The sequence below is a fragment of the Falco biarmicus genome, chromosome 9 (genome assembly GCF_023638135.1).
Source record: "Falco biarmicus isolate bFalBia1 chromosome 9, bFalBia1.pri, whole genome shotgun sequence".
Classification (NCBI taxonomy): Eukaryota; Metazoa; Chordata; class Aves; order Falconiformes; family Falconidae; genus Falco; species Falco biarmicus.
The window spans coordinates 52,937,287-52,957,737 of record NC_079296.1 but is presented as its reverse complement, the minus strand read 5'-3'; the positions used below and the strand labels follow the sequence as shown (position 1 = coordinate 52,957,737).

Here is a 20,451-nt window from a genome sequence, read left to right as displayed (position 1 = left end):
GAAGGTATTCCCATGTAATTCACCAGAGTACTGATATACTGAAAATAACCTTTCCATAAGGCTCACCCAGCAGCTACTCCTATCCTTATATATATGGGTAACTATATATATAGTTATATATACACATACATATATATATACCCTATATATATATGTGGATGCAGGTGGATTCTGCCTTTCACTGAACGCGCAGCACCTCCTCGCTGCGTACACGTCAGGGTGCACAGCAGGCTTCAAGGGCATCTCACCCGTGTTTTGTGCCAGCAGTTACCATCATCCAGTGCTAGATCAGCTTCATCGCATTCTCACTGTTTGTGACCATGCATTATTTCTTTGCCAAAAAATGTGTAGTGGGCCCTCTGTTTCAGCTGTTTTCTGGTTTCTTTTTTTTACCTTACCGTGGCCAATGAGTCCAGCTGTTTTCTGTGTTGCTCAGGACTTTGTGTTGCTCAATGACAAAAGCAAATCCCTTTTTTTTCATACCAGTTATGAATATATGCAGTGGCACTGGCATCTTGGAGCTGTGCCAGTAAAGTGTTCAAGTGTGTTTTAGTATAGTTTATTAAAGCAGAAGGTTCATCAAACAACCCGTTAGTGGTCTGTGATTACTGCTCCATGGTGGGACTCGAGGAGATCTCAGGATGGGGGATAGACCTGATACCTTCCCCCACTTCGCCTTCTACTCCTTAGCTCCACCCAAGGAGATGAAGCCACGAACCCTGGATATCCTTTAATGATCACTTCTTAAAGTGGAGCTGATTTGTATTCCTTTGTTAGTATAAAGTTACATGTAAACTGAAATTCTGCATCTCAGAAAATTAGTAACTTTCTATGGCAGGCTGCCCAAATAGAAGAAAAAAAAAAACCCAAACCAAAAAACAGGTCTTACCAGTAGTGTGACTTGTTGCTATAAAGCATCAGGCAGTAATGTCAAGAGATTTAAATCCAAATAGAGAATTTCTGAAAATTAATTTTGGATGCTTATTACAAAATAGAAAGTAACGTAATTTCTGGCAAAACTGTTAACAGGAGACGTAATGCATCTTTGCAGTAGCCCAGACTCCACGTTATTGGAAATTAGCTCTGTGTAAGAAGTTGCAGACAGGCTAGAGCTCACAGAAAACAGAAGATGACAATATCAAAGAGTGATGCATTCATGTAATAGTTATCAGTGAACTAGAAAAGTCTATGATGCAATAGAATTTGTGAATATGATTTAAAGTTACTGTATTTCTTTAAATGGGAAGGTGACTTAGTTCAAAAGAAATCAGACTCACAGCATCCAGCCCATTAATGCGCTTGTTTGTGCTCCCAGTTCTGCAGACTACACAAAAGTGACGTTTGTTGAAATCTGCTTTTCCCATCTTCTCCGATCCCTCCACACTCGTGCCTGAAGCCATGGAAATCAAAAGCAGAGATATTCAAGCTTTGGCTCAGCCCTGAACACATTGTGTGACTGTCCACCAACACATCTTTGCACCAGGATCCCAGGGGTGTTTCAAGTGCCTCTCCTGGGAGGAGGGAGAAATAGGATCCCACCGCTAACCAGATCCCAGGGCAATCAGATCATTTACAGTTGCTCTTTCCCTCCTGCTTGTGCTCCATTTAAAACCAACGATTTCAAACTTGTCTCCTTCAGGACACTGAAAATAATGTTACTTTCTCTGCATTTTTTTCCACCAGGAGTGACTCAAAAGCAATGGGGCGCTGACGGTCAAAGGACATGTGCAGGCCTTCGGCAGAAGAGCGCTGCCGCAAGAAAATCAAGCTCTGCCAAGGTAAAATAAATAAATAATGTTTCGACAGCAGTCAGCAGAATGCAGTCAGGTTTAAAAAACAATCACTGATCGCTGAGCAGTGTATTTGCACTCGGTTTTGTTCAGCTAGGTTGAGCTTAGGCAGCAGAAAAGCCAAATAAAATGACGGCTAGATGTTGTGATTCCGTGTGCCCTTGGTGAGGGGGGAAAACTGCATGTTTTGTGGGGGGAAAAAAGCTGTTAAAAACACCCCAGGAGACTAAATCAAGTGGTATCCCAGATATCAGTACACTCTGTCTCTGATGTTCTCAAGATAAAGCCTGAGGTTTTCACTTCACCACATAGCTCTGTGTAAGTGCATGGTTTTTTCACAAGATGCAGTGAAGCCTGAAAGCTTCCAACAGCCATCGGATCAGCTGGTCAAACCTTTAAGATTCATTTCTTTGCCAAAGAGTGGGGGGAGGGATTCATACATATACTCAAGCAGAAAAAGGGAAAGTAAATTATTTAAAATATTGGTGCATGAGTTTGAAGCTAATCAGGAGTATTTTTGACATGCCTTTGGACTCTGACAGGATGTCTTCTTCATCTGTGCAGTCCTTAACAAAAGAAATAAATGTCAAATTAACTACTGGAGCATGAGAGATGCATCCAAAATAAGGTATTTCAAGGGACATTCTTCTTTGGTGCCCTCCCTGTAGAAATCTTGGGGAAGTGGAGTTGTGGAAGGCATGCAAAGGTCTTAAACCTGTACTCAGAAGCAAATGCAGTGCAGAAAATATGAAGAAAATGTCGTTACAGACCATGAAAGAAACAAAGAAGGAACAAAATGCTGTTCCTGGGGCTGTGAAATTATTGAATTGTCAAAACCACAGGCAGCTGGTTTAAAGAGTTGATAAAATTTACTTGGCATTTCACCTCGTTAATCAACTCTTGATCTACCTTTACCTCCAATCAGCTTCCCAGGAGTTACAAAGGAGCCCGTTTTCTGTGTTGTTTCCATGCACAGAGAACAGGAGCACAGGAATGGTTTTCCCCATGGGATCTGGTGCAGGGCTCCAACTCTGGCACTCAAGCCCTGAGAAGGATGACGCTGGCACCCAGGAGGTCATAACTCTGTCACTCACATAGCCTTCCTCGAAGAAGAATATTACGTTTTGTGAAACATTTGTCAAGTACTGGCATTGATTGTTGGGTGATAGACGCTCAGATATGACTGAGATGAATTCATGACGAGCAGGAGCAGCACAGCTAGCAAATGGCACCCAAACCCTGAATGACCTTGGATGAGCTTTCACTGTGAAGCTAGTCCTCAGATTTTGCATGCCAGCTCAGTGGTTTGTTTTGTTGGTTTTTTTGTGGGGTTTTTGTTTTTTTTTTTTTCTATTAGGACTGAGAGATCTAAGAACACATTGGCAGGAACAATCTGATCAGCCAATTTACAGCAGCGGTGAGATTAGGCCAGATGCTTTATTGCATGTAACTTATGTGACCAGCCATGTGGATAATATTAACAGGAGGTTTTAAACTCAGGTTTACTCTTTGTCAGATAGCTTTAACATAAAACCAGCTCCTTTGTCACATCGAGTGAAGTAACGTACAGTCTATCAAGATAGATCTTTGCTGTCACGGGTGGAAAAATGAATCTGGCCACTGTCGATCCATCTTGAACATATGTGTTTTTACCTCACTGATAGGTGTCACCAAGTGATCATAAGCAAGAGGGAACTAATGAATTGAAAGAGTACACAGAGCCCTTACAAGCAATTATATCACATCTGTGGGAGGGATCATGGAGTTTTTCCATACTTATAACTGGTGAGGTTGTAGAGCAGTCACGGCCCTGGTGCCCACATGTCCTCTGCAGCATGTGATGGCACATGTGGACCTTCAGGCTAATGATCCATAATATATTCCAATGCATTTTAAATTCCAGCAGACCGTCATGGAAGGGTAGTTTATAGTCTGAAACAGGCCATTGCCTTTAACATGTCCATTTGTAAAGAAACAGAGCAGCGGCAAATCTGGACTGCAATGACGGGTTAAATACTGAAAATAATAGTATAGAATACACATTTTTAATTTTGATTTATTTTGCACCAGAGTACTAAGGTTTTCATTGAAGCCTCCCAGACAATTCAGAGCTGGTTTCAAGAGCGTGTGTTTTTAAATGACAAAGAAGTTAGCAAGAAATCTCAAACAAAACTGACCAGTGTGATAGTCAGTAGATGAGCAACAGTTACATATATTATGACAGAGTATGTTGCTAATTTGAATCTTTTCATTTGCAGGAATCTCTGTCATCACATAATACAACACTGATTTCACCGACAGTCATTTCACCGATGATTGATGAGAATAAATCAAAAGAGAATTGGCCCACTTCACCTATGCAGTCCGTGATCCCCCTGCCCTGTGCTCACCACAGGAAGCAATCTCTGGCTAACCACGGTTCTGTCAACGTCAACAGAGCATTTACAGTACTTCCCAGCAGGTTAGAAATTCAGGCATCCTTAGATGACACCACGGCTTCATTGGACTCTCCCGTTGCAGAGTGTCGCAACCAGCAGAAAGGTTTTGCCTCCATAACCGTTACAGCCAGGCGTGTTGCTGCAGGCGCCAGAGACCCAGCACATGGACCTGGGGCTGTGCAAGAGCCCGATACCACGTCCCCCACCTCGAGCAAGGTCCGTGCTGCCCTCCCTAGCTGGCCTCCACCAGGCCACGCACACCAACATGCCTCTCTGCTAAAGATTTCTGAATCTTGCTCACAATTAGGTGAAGAGCCACAAAAGCAGCTTTTTGACCCCAGAAACAAAAAGAGCGAAGTGGGTCTTCAAAGCAGCGATGGGAGAGAGAAAGCACCACCTTCCTTCTTCTCATGTGTCCACCTTCAGGTTTCTCAGCAGTGTCCAAATACCATCTATTATTTAGACAAGTCGCTCAATGTATGCATTGACCAACCTCGAATTAAATGCCCCAAAATTCATAGATCAACATTGTCCTTCAATATAAATTGCAGTTTGTCTAGATTAACAGCAGATGGAGTAGATGGCATAGCTAATGGAGAGCCAATAGAGGAGATATTTCAAACAAAGCTCCTAGGAGAAAACAAGACTCCACTCAGAGCAAACATGAGTGCAACCTTAAAAGAAAATAATGTAATTAATAAAGACAAAACAAGTGAAGGCTATTTGGGTAGTAAATACCCGTTGCCAAGTGTCTTTGTCTCTGAACTTTCAGCATTTGTGGATATACCCAGAGGACCTAATAATGTAGTAACGGCAAAGAAAGATGATGATAAGCAGTCTGGCAGCTATCACACTGCATTTTCTCTCCAGCGTCCTAGTTCAAGTGATGAGGCAGGTAAGTAATTTCCATAAACCTCAGTCTGGTGGAGCAGAGGCTCAGGCTGGAACAGACCCACCACAATGATTTTAAGTGAGCAGATAACAGTAATCCTTGCTTCTGCAAAGGCACGGTGAGTCAGAGCACAACCTAGACGTTTTCAGTTTTAGGACTACCGTGAATATATTTGCCGTGCTAGTGATGTGTGCTGCTCATCAGGTGACAGAGAGAACTATGCCTGTGTTTTCTGTATTAAATCTCTATTTTTAACCATTTTTAACCGTAATATATTTTTTCCCCTAGTAACATGCAGGCGCTTAGCCCCTGAAAATAATTAGGTCTTTCTTTGAGGGCTGAATTTCAGGGTCTGAGATTAAGAGGGAGATGGCTGCACTGAGCTTGCTTTTGTGCTCCTTGCAATAAAAATGATCTTGTTTTCAGCTTTTATGTAGAAGGCTATAGTAATAAGCCCAGGCTTTTATAACTAATGGCTCCAGGTAAATGGTTTGCAAATCTTTAACACATTTGTTTCAAACATCTCCAAGCATTTTGCAAACATAAAATTTTCTTTGCAACATTGCTTTCAGAGAAGGGAAAGGTACTGTGGGGATTGCTTCATGCCCAGAGTGCTATAGCTTCTGCTGCACTGGGCTGTAGCAGCTATTTTACAGTGCACTTGAATAACCACAGCTGAGTTTATTGACTTTCCAGGAAAGGAGTGTGGATGGGAAGAATGTCAATGAGTGAGTCTGGGTTTTACCAGAAGCACTAAGGTTAAAACTTACCCCCCATGTATCCTGCGACCTTGGGCTACCTTTAATTGCAATTACCCAGTTCTTATACACCCTTTTTGATCTAAGTATATGAGCATAAGCTACATCTTGAGATTCATTTGTACCTTCATCTTCCCAGTGTGCAAATGGAAAATAGGAGAAAAATGAGAAGCTGCATGATGTCTCATGGGCTGGACATGTACAAAACCCAGGCTGTACCATCCCTTTGCACCTTGCTGTGACTGCTGCACTTGCTTCCCCGTGCCTGCAATCGATGGGACTGCTCTTGCAGTTATCAAGGTGCAAACAGTGGTTTCATTCAGAGGCCTTCTGCTTTAACCTTTAAGAAAATCATCCACGGAGCCAGGGTTTTCCACAGGGAAACTGGCAGTGTCAGTAATTCCAGAGCCAGGCCTTTAAATGAAAACTGTGTGGGTCCAAAGGGTGAAGCACCCCTCAGGCTGGGTGCTGAAGAAAGCCTGAGATAAAATATTTCTTTATTCTTTAGAGGGAAGTAAGGTTGTTCAGCCTGCAGAAAAGGGGGCTCGGGGGGCCCTGATGGCTCTCAGCTCCCTGGCAGGGGCTGTGGGCAGGGGGGGTCGGTCTCTGCTCCCAGGGAACCAGCCACAGGACAAGAGGGAACGGCCTCGAGTTGCGCCAGGGGAGGGTTAGGTTGGGTGGCAGGGAAAGTCCTTCTTCACCAAAAGGGTGGGCAAGCCCTGGCACAGGCTGCCCAGGGAGCTGGTGGGGTCACCAGCCCTGGAGATGTTTAAAAAACTTGTAGATGCGGTGCTGGGGGGCACGGGTCAGTGGTGGGCTTGGCAGTGCTGGGTTAACAGTTGGGTTTGTGATCTTAAAGGTCTTTTCCAACCCGAATAATTCTATTTATGTTTATAAGTGTAATCCGGGCTGTCTATTGTTGAGGGGGAGATGACACAGTGAGGAGCAGGAGAGGGAAGATGCCAACCAGTGTTAGAGATCTGGGGACAGAAATGTAAAGGAGCGAGGACTGGTGAGGACCTTCCACTGACTCACAGCAGCAAATTAAGCATTTTGGCTTTGGACCTCATTAAATACCATCCTAATTTCAAATAATGATGTCCTCCTGAAGCTTCCATAGGAAGTATTATGTATGCGAGTCATTGTTCAACAGCACCTAAAGTCTCTCTGTGATATACTGTAGAAACAAGGATTAGAATAATACTGAGCCTTCCGTGGGCTTAGTGATACAGTGACTGCATGAAAGAATCACCTTTACTAGAAGTAATTAGAAAGTGAAACAGGGCACTGCTTATAGATCCACAGTTTTACTGAAAAGAGGAAATAAGTGAGGTAACCTGCTGAGCAGTGCTGGGGTTTGAAAAATTACTTCCGCTATTTGTGTACACAAGAATACAGGTGTAAATAAACGTGGGAAATGCTACCTTTTTAACTGCTTCTACCTTTTGTGTAAGCAATAATGTAGAATGTAAAGGTATATATTTCTCTTGATCAGACTCTTTGTAATAGATAAGAAGGTGTTTAGCAGCTTGCTACAACTTTCCTGTCTGAAATATGTCTAAAGAGCCAGTATAATGCTTCAAAACAACGGCCTTTCTCACCAGGATCCCCAAAGTAATGAGCTCTGGCATAGCCGTCAACCATGAAATGTGACAAATCATAAGAAACCCAGTTAAATGCGTGAGACATCTGCAGTGCTCATTAAAATTAAAGGCAATTGGTATGATTTAACCTGGGAGAAAATGAAAACCTGAGTTCCCTTCAGTTTGGACAATGGGTAAAGTGAGGGAGAGAAGTGATTGCCTAGGTCCAATACTCCGTCCAGGTGCAAATCTGGTACAGTACTACAGCCTGTTATACGGGTTTTGTCCTGGACTAGTCTTAGATATTTAAAGAGAGTTATAGTGGGGACACTGTTGCCTTCCTGCTTTTTGCTGTGGCATATCTGCATATTGGAAATTACAAGACCTGTATTGCAAGATGCTGCTTTACCAGCACAGCAAAATAACTACCCCATCAGCAAAGTCTTTTATACCATTATAGATTCCCAATTCCTTTAAGTATTTTTTTCCTTTGGTGTTTACTAGCTCAAATCCATTCATGTTAAGCTTTGATCTGCTATGTGTTTATGCAATGAAATGTTTGTGAAATGGGATGTTTAAAAAGAAGGAAGAGCTAGCAAAGAAGGGAGAGTGAACAACTTTCGATACAGTGCTAATATCTTAACATAGTTATCTTATGGATGGGGGAACTGTGGAGAGCACACTGTCCATCACATTTCTGATGATCCAGAAAGTTTGAGTTTATATGAGTTTGCAGCTGTAGGCAATATCTTCCTGCCAGCAGAAATACAAGTGGTAATAACATCACCACGGGTAAAAAAAAAAAAACAAAACCACAACCTACTTTCAAGGCTAGACTTTTCTGTATGAAATCTGTAAATGTAGTTTCCAGGATGTATAGGCTGCCTTACTAGGATCTGAAGTCGAATGACACCCAAATACTTCTCTGCTTTTTAGGTACTGGGCCAAGTTTGCCATTTCCTATAGGGTCAGTTGAGTCATGGTCTCTGGAGGATTTTTTTCTAATTTTTCATATGACTTCACTAAAGTAACAATGATTCTACTTATAGTATTACTCATACTATTTCATGTTCAAATCCAAGTATTCAGGATTTGGCTTTACATAGACCTGGATAACCTAATCTAAGGCCCTGCTTTCAGCAAGAGGTTGGTCCAGATAATCTCCAGAGGTATATATTTCCACAATGTGCCACATATGAAAAAGATATTTTAGGAATATTAATGAAATGTAAATCTTGGGCTATGCTCATGGATGGTAATTATACTTAGAAATCCAAGTCTCTCAGCTCAGCTAGTGTTCAAAGCCATGTTTCATGCTACAGCATCCCAAGGATGGAATATGATCTTGTGATTTCACTGCTGTGGACTGTATCTTCTACTGGCTTCATTGCTTTGGGTACTTCCATTATTTGGCAAAAAATTGGACTGTAATTGCTGGAAAATCCATGTTACACGTGGTCAGACTTGAACTGCAGGAGGACATAGAGTTATAGGACATGACTGTCTTTATTTTTAATGAATGGCCACCATTTAAATCCCTTGGGCAGCTTAAGGAAGGTGTACCCGTTAATGTGAAATGATCCAGAGAGCCCCATGACCCACCTCAGAGATATGACCAAGGGTAAGCTCGGGCCAAGCTCCATGGGGTCCTTGTCACAGGTGATCGATGTGTATCACCCTGCCTTTGGTCATGGTTTTTAACAAGCTGTCAGAACTTGCTGGTGCTGCTTTTAAATGAATGCTGCAATTTCCTTTACTGTCTGTAGCTGATGTCTCATAAATACAAGGTAAGTTAAAAATGAAAGGATTAGTCTTGTTTCTGTTGAAGACAGGAGCATTTTTAATCTTTATTTCCCACCTACATTTCACGAAGAACATATTCCACATGAATATCTAGTTTTCCATCCATCTTTTACAATCTATTACCTACTGGATTCCATGCTGAATTATAAAAAAGGGACAAAGGGAAGAAAATCCCACAACTTTAAATCCATTTTAACCTTTTGATTAAACAATATCATTTACTGGGAATGAATATAAGTGCCAACATCTAAATTCATCTGTTTCAGCTTAATTGTAAACATTGTGATGCCTGAGCACCTTCGCAAACCTCAGCTATGATATAAACCAAAATAATTTCTGCTAACACTTCAATTTTTATAACGTCTACACTTTTGTTTTTCTTTTGTTGTCATGCTCAAAACTGCTGTGCAGGGTTACTAAGGAAGAACAGCTGAGGTGGGGAGAAATGAGAATCTGGTCGGGATGGCAGGTACTGGGCTGGCTCCCACAGCCCTACCTTGAGTTACAAAAGACGTGGAGGTGACAAAAGGGCATCTCATGAATCGCACTCCTATGTAAACGACCCAAATGTAGGGAAATCAGGATTATGAGGTATGCGTGAGTAATCAACAGAAGGTGAACATGACACAATGGTGGTGGCGCTGACTGTGGGCGGCAGTAAGTGCAGGCACGGGGAGCCAGCCCTGGCATGGCGGGGGGCTGGGGGCATGCACTGTGAACTGCCAGCGAATGACACAATTCAGGAACAAAGCTCTCAAGAAGAGGAAGAACACACTTAAATCAGTGAACAAGACAGATCAGAGAGCTGGTATTGCAGTTGCTCATTTTCCCCAAGAGAATGGCAGGTGACTTGAAAGTATAATTTACTTAATTAAAACAACCCAAGGCAATGAATGGGGAAAACGGAGATGGGATCTGGGCTTTTGGGGTGTTGAACAGCCCCAGATGACTATTGGCTTCTGATTCCTTCTTAAACAACAGTTTTATTAACAAGTGCTGAAGTCAGCAGCATTTTTTCCAAGGAGTGAATAACTGGACTTTAATTTGTTTCAAGAGCTATTTTATTTTTTTTATGTAGTGTGCGTGTCTATATGTATGTGTATATATACTTGTACTGGAGTCGAATCAGAACAGATTGTGCTGTGGGATTTCGATAGGTTGCTACCTGCAAAGCAAAAAAGCAAAAAAAAAAAAAAAATTAAATACACATTGAAAAGCCCTTGGTATTAGAGACATTTATATATCAAGAAAATATTTGTAGGTCACCTTTAAACTAATATATACTCATGGTAATCAGGATGGGTTAATGTAAGCAATCTTAAGACTGAAGACTATGCATAGCATTTACTTTCAATTATTAAATAGTATTTGAAATGTTGTAATGAATGAATGTGACCTATCTGGCGGTCTCACCTCATCTTCTGTTTATGGGGAAGCCACTATGCAATAATCCAGAGTACAAGTGTGTGTGTAGGGAGATATATATATATACACACACACACATATGAACAAGATATAATTAGATGAAAGCTGTTCCTTACAATATGGAATTTATTGTATAGAAACTTGAGTAGCTACAGCTGATGCTAATTAACTCTCCAGCCTGAGAATGTGTACAGTGGTAGTGATGGTGAAGACAGGAGAAATGTGAAATATGGCACAGAAGATTTTACTTTAGCTTGCACCTGCTAGGCATGAGGAGCCAAATCTTCAGCTGATGTCAACCAATAGAAAGATCTGCCTTCAGAGGAGTGACACTGATTTACATCAGCTGAGAATCTGGCCGGGGGATGTTACTGACTTGGCATTATGGACATAGCAGCTGGTGCTGACTTGTTAAGAACAAAGGACCACATGCCAAAAAGCCCATTAAAAGGAGCTCCTTTGATGTTTCACTTCATCTGGTATAAATTTAAAATGGAGGAGGCTGTCAATTTTCCTTAGTCTAGACATTTTGTGTCATTGGGTCTGTGTCACACTGCAATGTGACCTTCATGTACTGTATCAGATGCTGAGAAACTGAGAACTTGGTCCTTACAGATGTTGAAAACTCCATGAGGAACTGGAAGTCCTCAGTTATTAGTGACTCTGGAAGGTGGAAGGGTGGGGTCGAGACAGACCCCAACCCGTGTGGTGGGCAATAGGATTTTCCTATCCTTATCCTGGAGACTTTTTATTCCTTTTTAGAAGGAAGAGGATGCCTCCTCTACTCTGAAGGGCCCTTTTGCATTTATAAAGTACCAAGCTCTTGAGCTTTGCTTTTAGTTTCAAATGCCCACTGCCAGTTTCTCCACCATGTGGTGTGGTGAAGGAAGGGTTAATGACGCTCACTGGGTGTAAGAGAAGAAGCAAGGGATTGGCATGGAGCGGTACTCTTCCTTACTCCACTTACTTAGATAAACTACAGGACTCAGGAGAGCGATGTGGCCTTCTGCCCTGTCTTATGGATGTGTAGCTACCATCAGAGGTACTGCCCCATCATACGGACGCGTAGCTACCATCAGAGGTTCTGCCCTGTCATATGGTTGCGTAGCTACCATCAGAGGTTCTGCCCTGTCATATGGAGGAGTAGCTACCATCGGAGGTCATAGGCGACAGATGTGAGCAAGAGGGAGAGATGATACTCAAGGTTGTGTAAGCCAAAGCTTCTCCTAGGCTGGTTTTCAACGGCAACACTGGTGATGCAGTGGCACTGTTATGTCACAGCGACCCTGGCCCTGATTAAAGAGCTCATCTTTTCCTGTGGAGCTTTCTTGTTCTTTGACAGTTTTTCTGTGGTGTTAGGCACCAAGCAGCCACGGGTGGTTGGGTGAATGATTGGGGTTTTGTATTTGTTTGGGGTTTTTTTTTGTGGATGTTTTTGTTTACTTGTTTGTTTTCACTTGTTTAAGGGCATGACCATAAAATAGTTTGACTGGAGTTGAAGGAGCTCTTCACCTTCAGGAAACATGCCTTTTGCAGATTAAAGGCTTGGTTTTATGCTATGGGGCACAGCAACAAACTTGTTGGATAGAAAAGCCGTTGTTTCCCTAGAAGACAGAAGGATATCTGCCCTGTTAATGATGTTATGGACAACATTTATATGAGTGAAATTCATAAATTAGAATTCATTTCCTAAAGATGATTATATTGTCTGCTGAAGATCCAAGCTAAAGTTCAGCTCTCCTTGTTTTGTCATGTGAAAGTTAATGGTTTGATTTTTTCCACTGTTTTCCATCTTAGGCAGGGTGAGCATTTCTGCCTTGAGCTGTCAGAGTTGGTAAAAATGTGAGAGAATCTGAAGTGAAAGACTCTGGAGGGGGAAAGTCACTCGCTAGCACTCAGGGCAAGCAGTGGAGGACTGAATACTAGAATCATTAAAATGATGAAGAGAAAGAGAGGCTACGTGGATTCGGTGACTGCATTATGTCACTGGATTAAAGGGCCTCATTTTCCCCTTATTCACACTTGGTTTAAACTGGGAGCAACTCTTCTGCAGTCTGTGAAATGAGTACTTGCCTCAGTCTGGCTGCGGAAAATTATCAGAAAGAGCTGAACAACTAGGTGTTTTTGACACGATGAGAATACCAAGTGGTCGATACACTTCTTCCCCTGCAAATCACCATTTAAATGTTCTGAATCGTTGTGAACGTTATTTTTAAAGTCACACTGCATCAGATTACTCCTTGAGTCACTACAATAGTGTCTGATAGCTTCTGGCATGACATCCTTAAAATTCAAATGGGGATGTCTAACTCTAGGATTTTTGTTACGTGGATGTTACAGAGAACGTCTCAAAAGTACAGCAGCAAATTTCAAAGTATTTTCAATAACCATTTCCATGGTTCTTAACAATATGAACAGAGATTCTCTCAGTCTAAAGACCAGTTTCCTGGGAGCGTTGGGCTTGTTAAAGACATAGCTTTGGTATAGCACGGCCAAAAATGCATGACAAGAAAAACAATGATGATCCAAGGCATCACTCTAAGGCTGATTATCTTCAACCAGAAAATAATTACCAGGTGCTTGACCAATCTCCCAATTATGAAAAGTTTAATGAAAAGAGGATATTTTTCCTTTTATCCTGTCCTAGCACATAGGAAGCAAAAGAGGGAAAAACGTTAGCAAAATGTATAAACACTGATGTCAAGCAGCTGGGTATTGGGAACTCACTGGTGCAAGCAGTCAAATCAAATCATATGGGTGGATTATTTCCTGACCACTAAAATATTCTGCAGCAATAATATGCTCTTGTGATTCAGAGTGTAGGATGATCTCCTGTGGGTGCCAGGCAGGAACGTTTCCTTTTTGCTGGTGCAGTCATTGCAAATGACACCCTTGGTCCACCAAACCTCTCCGTGCACGGTCGGCATCAGTCCCTCACACCCTGTCCTGAGCAGCACGTGTCTGCCCATGAACTCCCTGAAATAGGTGGTGTTCCTTTATTTAACACCAAGAGAGAGGACTGATTAATTATTTGCAAAGTGTTTGGAGAAAATAAATTGGCAGTCACCAGGGAGAGACTTATTGGTAGGTGCTGTTGATTAGCTGCATTATGGGATTGTTTGCTCTGAAAGCAAGTGTTGGACTACACTAATTTTGTCAAATGCCTTTTGTAAACAAGCTATTCCTTGACATTAAGAGGTTCTTCCTACTTTGGACTGATTGTAAATTTGAAGACTAGTAGATCTTAGGTACACTTGATAAGCTTTTTCTTTTAAATGATTACAACTTTCTACAGTCAAATACCAGCTTTTGTAAAAAGAAAGCATCTTCCTTCTGAGAAATGTGCCCACAGCTGTCAATGTTATTTTAAAAATAAAACAAAAAAAACCCCAACCTTTTTTAGAGATGATTTATTAATCTAGACTCTTAGCTTGAGGTGTTATTGATATAACAGTTAATTAAGCTTTATCCTCACCAGGCAGGGCTGTTTGAAGAAGCATTAGTAGAGGTACAATGACATGTTCATCAGGAGTAACAGTCTGGCTGGTCCTCTCAGCTCAAGCTTGCAATGTTGCCTCAACTTGGGGTCTTGAAAATTCTGGGAAGGGAGCTGAGGACATGGCCTAGCCCTGTTTCCCAGGATCCAGCCTCAGGTTCTTACTGAAAGGTAAGTCCCAGACCTTGTTAAGTGTGCCAGTTTGGATAGGGAGCACGGGCAGAGCTACAGTACTGTCAGGACCTTTTGCAATTCGGATAGTTTCCGTGGATGCTGATGTTGAGCAGTGGCTGACACTGTCTCTTACAAATGAGTCATTTGACAAACATCAGAAGGCAGTTAGCGATGTAGGTCTCATTGCTGGTCAGCAGAAATTTTAGTAAAAACATCTGAATTTTGTAGCACTCCTTGCCGACTGCAGCTTGTTGACTGATTAAAAGTGATGTCTTTTCCTCGGCAGTGATCCGAATAATAAATTATCCATCCTATCTTCCATCCTTTGACAAACACTGAAATAACTAATAATATTGTCATTGCTCTCAATATTTCCATTCTTCTGTGTTACCAGGCTGTTGAGATGATGTGGTCTGTTTGCTTCTATCTAAGACCATATGGCTTAGCCAGGGTAATACTTGTTTCACGATAGGAATTGAGTCATCAGTCTTTGTCATCAGGAGGCTGGAGGCTTGGTTTGGATTACAGATCGCTGCTTGCCTGCTTGAGGCACGTGTGGGCTCTGTACAGCCTATGCCCACATATGCCTGGGTCTAAATCTCAAAGAAGGTAGATCTTTCTTAGATTTAAGGAACATTAATTGCCACTCCTCTCTGCTTGGGGTCTTGGTAGCGTCAGCTTCCATCACGGAGGTCTGGGAGAGCTCAGCAGCCCAGGGCATGGGGCCTCTATTAAATTAAAAAAAAAAACCAAACAACAAACAAACAACAAAAACCACCAGGTGGTCTATAATGTAAAACCTACCTACAGTGGTGATGTCTGATCTCGTTAATGACACACAGTGAATCAGCACTGTGTGTCTCCTTCCCTGGCTGCCTCTTGTCAGGCTTGCTTGGTGGTCACAGAGGATTTGTAGTGCTGCATCTGTTAAAATGAGCTTTGGCCAATTTCAAAGAAGCACTTTGTCATGAATGGTCAAAAATCCACATTGAAACACTAGGAAGAGTGTTCTAGGAAAGTATGAAAAGCTGCATTATCCTGTTGTAAAGTGGAAAGAAAAAGAAAAAAAAAAAAGTAGTAACAATGGAAAAGGGTATGTTTGCCTGAATTGTCCATGTTTGAAGGAAAGGCAAGTTTAACCTGCTGTAATGCAGGGTCACTTCCTGTTAGCAAAACCCCCTGAAGGGAGAGGGAGGAAAATGTAAAAAGATACTTTACAGTAAAACAATATACTTATTTTACTCAGAGATCAAGGATTCCTTAAAAAAAAAAAAAAAAAAAAAGCTTTGGAAAACCCACCCTGGGTTTTACAGAACATTTTTAACTCCTCCAATATCATGTGGTTTTCACTAAGCAATTATTTAAAAATTCAACTATTGTCTTCTTTTTTTCTTGCACGGGGCAAAAATGACTTTTTTTTGTGATTTTTGTTCCTTGACTTTTTCTCCTATAAGCAGCTGAACTTTTACAACTAGGATCTATATTTGCTGAATTTTATTAACAGAGTCATTCTGCTTTCTGTTTCTTTGAGTTTTGTTCTCTCGTATCTCCCAAAGCATTACACTTGCATGTCTTTGTTCATTAGTTTTAAAGCCTTTCTTCAGCTGGGATAATAGAAAAAACATATATTGCTAGTCATCCAGTTGCAATTCTAGATATTCTCAGAGGGGCATATATATTTCGTCTGGTGCATGGGGATTTAGATATACAATTCCAGATAGTCTTAATGAGAGTAGCAGTCCTAATTCCCCACATAGTATATTAAAAACGGATCCAGAATGTATAGAGTGAAACTCTGTGATCTTACCTTTAAGTACCTTTGCCTTTTTCTTTTTTTTTTTTTTTTTTCTAAATTTCATTTGCATCTGCATTCCTTAGTTAAGGTAATTGACAGCTGCTTTGAGGATGAGGGAGCTGATCTTTGGAGCCTGTCTGGTTTGTTTCGCTGTGTTTTCCTGGGGATTGGCTGCACCTGGGTGTACCTTTTGAATTGAAAGGTTAATTCAAGAGGGAGTTAGAGGAAAGAATTTAGCAAATTGGCTCTCTTATTATTCTGACTACTGTCGATGTTAGACAAGAACAAGGCGCACCTTTCCTTATTGCCTTAATTAACTACAAAAAAAATTCCCTATCATACTGTGAATATAATAAAGGATTAAGATTTAGTTATAATATTAGTACAAGATCTAAGGAAGACACTTTTCATGCAGAAAGGATGCAGTGGTTTTATACCTGAATTTCATCAGGAATCCTGCTTCTTAAAATTCTTTTTTAGGCATCCTTTTGTTGTCATAAAATGCTAAGAAGCAGCCATCACCTTTTTCTAATTTTAGACCCCATTCCTAATTTTGTCCATGACTTTCTTTCCTTTCTCTCCTGCTCCATGACTTTGTAGGGATTCCCCAGACCTGATGGGTGGAATGCTACTGTGGCATTTCTTTTAGCAGGGAAGGGGCGCAGCGCGTAAGAGAAGGCTGCCGCCGTTTGCACTGTATGTAGAGAAAATTCCTGGAGCTTAACTCTCAGTTCTTGCAGGTTACTGTACTTACACTTGGAAGCCAGTATCCACAAATAGCTAGTTTGGTAGTTAGGAGTAAATGGAGTGTGAATACTCCAGGCAACTCTTCTTTCTTTTGTTCAGATCCATATTTTAAGATGTTAGAGAGGAGAGATGTGACTTGCAGACAACTCTTTTGCACTGTTTTATTCTGCTACATTGCAGCCCCTTTTCACCACCCTGACGATTCATTCTGTAGTTTTGGATACCAACGCCTGGCAGCAGCAAATGGCCTCTCCTGGGGACACAACAGTGGCTTGAGCAGTCTGACAATCTCAGCAAAGAAGCTGTTTGGCTTCCCGACACACGCATTAGTTGCACAGACTGTTTCATGATATGAAGGCAAATTACCTCCTACTGTGATGCTGCCTTGGATGAGCAGAAACGCTTTTCTCCTTTCCACTTTCTGTTCTTCTCTCTGCTTTCTGCTGGCCAGTAAACTATTTGAATTTAAAAGATGATTTAGAGATAATTTGTTTTCCGTTCAAGTCCTTTCTGCAGCTTAGTTCTCTTTTCCCCCTCTATCCTTCTAGTATCCTGGCTGTCTTTGTGAAAAGACTTCCTTCTCTGTTGCTTTGCAGTTACTTAATGCTACCTGCTGCTTTTTTCATCTTCTCCTACCGCGCTGCTTGTTCCTACCTCCTCCCACAAACAGACTTTGATGCCCAGGACCCCATTAATCTGTCCCAAAGTTTCTTTCCTCTATATGTCATAAAACATTTGTAGAAACACAGAGTGTAACTGCAGGTCTGGGATCAGTCAGGGACTGAAGGAACAGATCACTGCATACGCACGAGCTCCAACTGAGTGTGTGTACAGAATTCAGTCTATCCAGTTTCCTGAGCATATTCACATCAAAACTATTTTCATCTGAGAAAAGAGCTAAGTTTTGACAAAAGATAAGGCAAATATTTGCAACGTGTGAAAAGCAAGGAGAAAAATAAGTTATACCAGAGAGAAGAGGGAGAGCTTGGATGCCAGCCTAGAATTTGGGAGCTTTGTGTTCGCTTCCTTACTTTGACCAGATTTTCCGTATAGCTGTGAAATTGCTTGGGATGGGGTTCGTCTCAATGATTTTAATCAGGAAAAAAGGGGTGGAGGGTTTTTTTTCCTGTCTATGCTGATATTCGGGGAGCCTTCAATAGAGAATCCCTGAGAAGTTGACTTCTTCTCCCTATATGGACAGTTACAGGAAAGAACTTTTAATGTTACAAGCTTTCTGATCCGTATGGTAAGGGAAAGACACTAGGTGATGTACCTTAATGCCCTTGATTTCCTCAGAAATACAGGATGATGAAAAAGAAACATGAACCATCCAGATCACTAAAATGTGCAGGAGACCATAATTTTGCCAGTAAAAATATTTCTCATCAATTGTGAGTGCATTAAGGATTGGGAAAATGAACTGAAAGCTTCCCGCACCTCACTGCAGGATCTGATTTTACCTAATGACTCTTGGACAAGGAAGTGTCTTACATGATGTGCCATCTCACCATTTCTCATGGACTGGATCAAAGGCGGAAAACACTTCTAACCTTCCCTCTGTCCTCAACAAAGACATTAGAAAGAAGTGTTTAGAGAGGGGCAGTGGCTGAGAATGAGTCAGCAGAGAAAAGAGTGATGTGGCCACTTTCAAAAAAGCGTTTGTCAGGAAACAGCAGTCATCTATTAAATGTCTTGCGTCTGCAATGTAGAACAGGACAAGCCCCACCTGGTTTGTTTGGGTTCATGGTTAGGGCTGAAACCAGTTGGGTTTTTTCCCTTGTACCTCCCAGATCTCTCAGCTGCCACCTTTCAGATTGTTTTAATGGCTATTGGTCATTTCCATCTACATAAAACTTGAGGTCTCAGGTCAGCTTGTGACCGTAGGCAGTTTATGCATGCGATTAAAAAGGAAGAGCAGAGTCATGCTGTGCATGTAGCGATGTGGGTGCCTGCCTACCAGGGTCATCGCCGAGTGGTTCATAAGGATATAACATAGTTCGTACCTCTCCCTTCTTTCTCCCCCACTTGCTGATCCTGATGCCCTTTCCATGCTGTCCCTAATTCTTTGGATTTCGTTTCTTGATTATTTTTTATTATTATTATTGTACCGCTTCTCCCTTCAAAACTCTGCCTACAATGTCCCTTGGAAAACGGACACTTCTGTGGGCTTATTTGCCCACACTTTCAGTGTTCTAGGGTTTTGCTGACAGTAGCGGTGGTCAGCTTGAATCACCTTTCAAGATCTGTACAGCACAAGGCTTACCCAGCCAGCTCTGTTGCTTTTGACATGGCAGGGTCCTGCAGTTGTAGGTGCTGTGAAACATCCTTCTCATCCAAACAATTCCAGGGGAAAGTGTCTTTTTTTGCAAATCAAGACTTTTTGCTGAACACAGCTGTTCCTGCTGTGGCTTTGCACAGAGGTAGAACAGGGCACAACAAATGTTGGAGGCAGGAGATGCTTCTGAGGCAGCCACTCCACTACAAAGAGGTTAAAACTCTGGTGCCAAAACCGCTTGGACCTCAGTTTTCACCATAGCCACCACTGAACTCGTAACTGTAATCTTGACCAGGTTTAACCAATCTAAAATGTTCCTCTCAAGTGAATAAGAGACAAGACAAAGACACATAGCGTACCTTTTCATCAGAGGCATCTTGACTCCTTCCACGCTGCCCGTCAGTTAGAATGGCAGTGTATTTTTATGAAGAGTATCCTCAGTGATTATTTTTATGGGTAACATTTTGTTGCAGTGCATCTGCGTGGTAGTTGTGATAAAATTTGTATCAGTTACAACTTTTAAAATACACGATTGAAAGCAATTTTCCAGGAAATAAGAATTGTGAGGACTAGAGGCGTGAGAAGAAAAATGTTCCCATGATGTAGAATTTGGTTGGTTTGGTGGTTGTTTTTATTTTCATTTTTTTTACAGGAACAGAAATGCTGTTGGGAAGCAAGAAGCAGCAATGCACCACGGGCAGGATCATCACAACAGCCTCTGGCTCTCTTCCAGATACAGCATCCCGAAAGGCAATTGCTGCTGCTACTGATGGCTCATCGAAAAAGGGAGATCACTCCAAAGTCACCTCCAAATCCAAAGAGATCCAAGCACAGAGCATCCTGAAACCAAAAGTGTCTGTCTCCAATAGTATGTGCAATATAAAAGCTTCATCAAGAATCCTCTTGGAAGAAAATGTTCACAGGCAAAACCAGCTCCTAAAAAGTAAGGTACAAATCTTACTGTGGTTGTTAGGAATATGGTTTCAATAACAAGATGAGATCAGTCTCAAAGAAAAAAGTGAAATAATGGAAAGTCAGTCCATTTTTTGTCCAGCTTTAAGTGCTGAGTATGAGTCATCTGGTGAGAGATCAATCAAATAATCTGACTGCATACATTGCTATGGTTAATAGAACACAAGATTAAAATGAGAAAGATAGGTTTACTTTATAAGCAGATTCAACAAAATCTTGAAAAAAACATTAAAATTGCAGAGTCAAGCAGTCCCAGTCCAACCAAGAATGACCAGAAGTGAGGTTATTTTTATAACCTTGTTC

General features: G+C 41.5%; 1 protein-coding gene across 1 annotated transcript in view; it reads left to right on the top strand.

Moving 5' to 3' along the window:
- The window catches only part of C9H10orf90 (chromosome 9 C10orf90 homolog), a 68,216-nt gene that overhangs the window by 30,954 nt on the left and 16,811 nt on the right, over positions 1–20,451 (top strand). Inside the window, exons 2-4 of the mRNA XM_056352097.1 lie at positions 1,684–1,778; positions 4,049–5,123; positions 19,829–20,119. Of these exons, the coding sequence (XP_056208072.1) occupies positions 1,684–1,778; positions 4,049–5,123; positions 19,829–20,119 (1,461 nt within the window). The remainder of the gene's footprint in view (positions 1–1,683; positions 1,779–4,048; positions 5,124–19,828; positions 20,120–20,451) is intronic.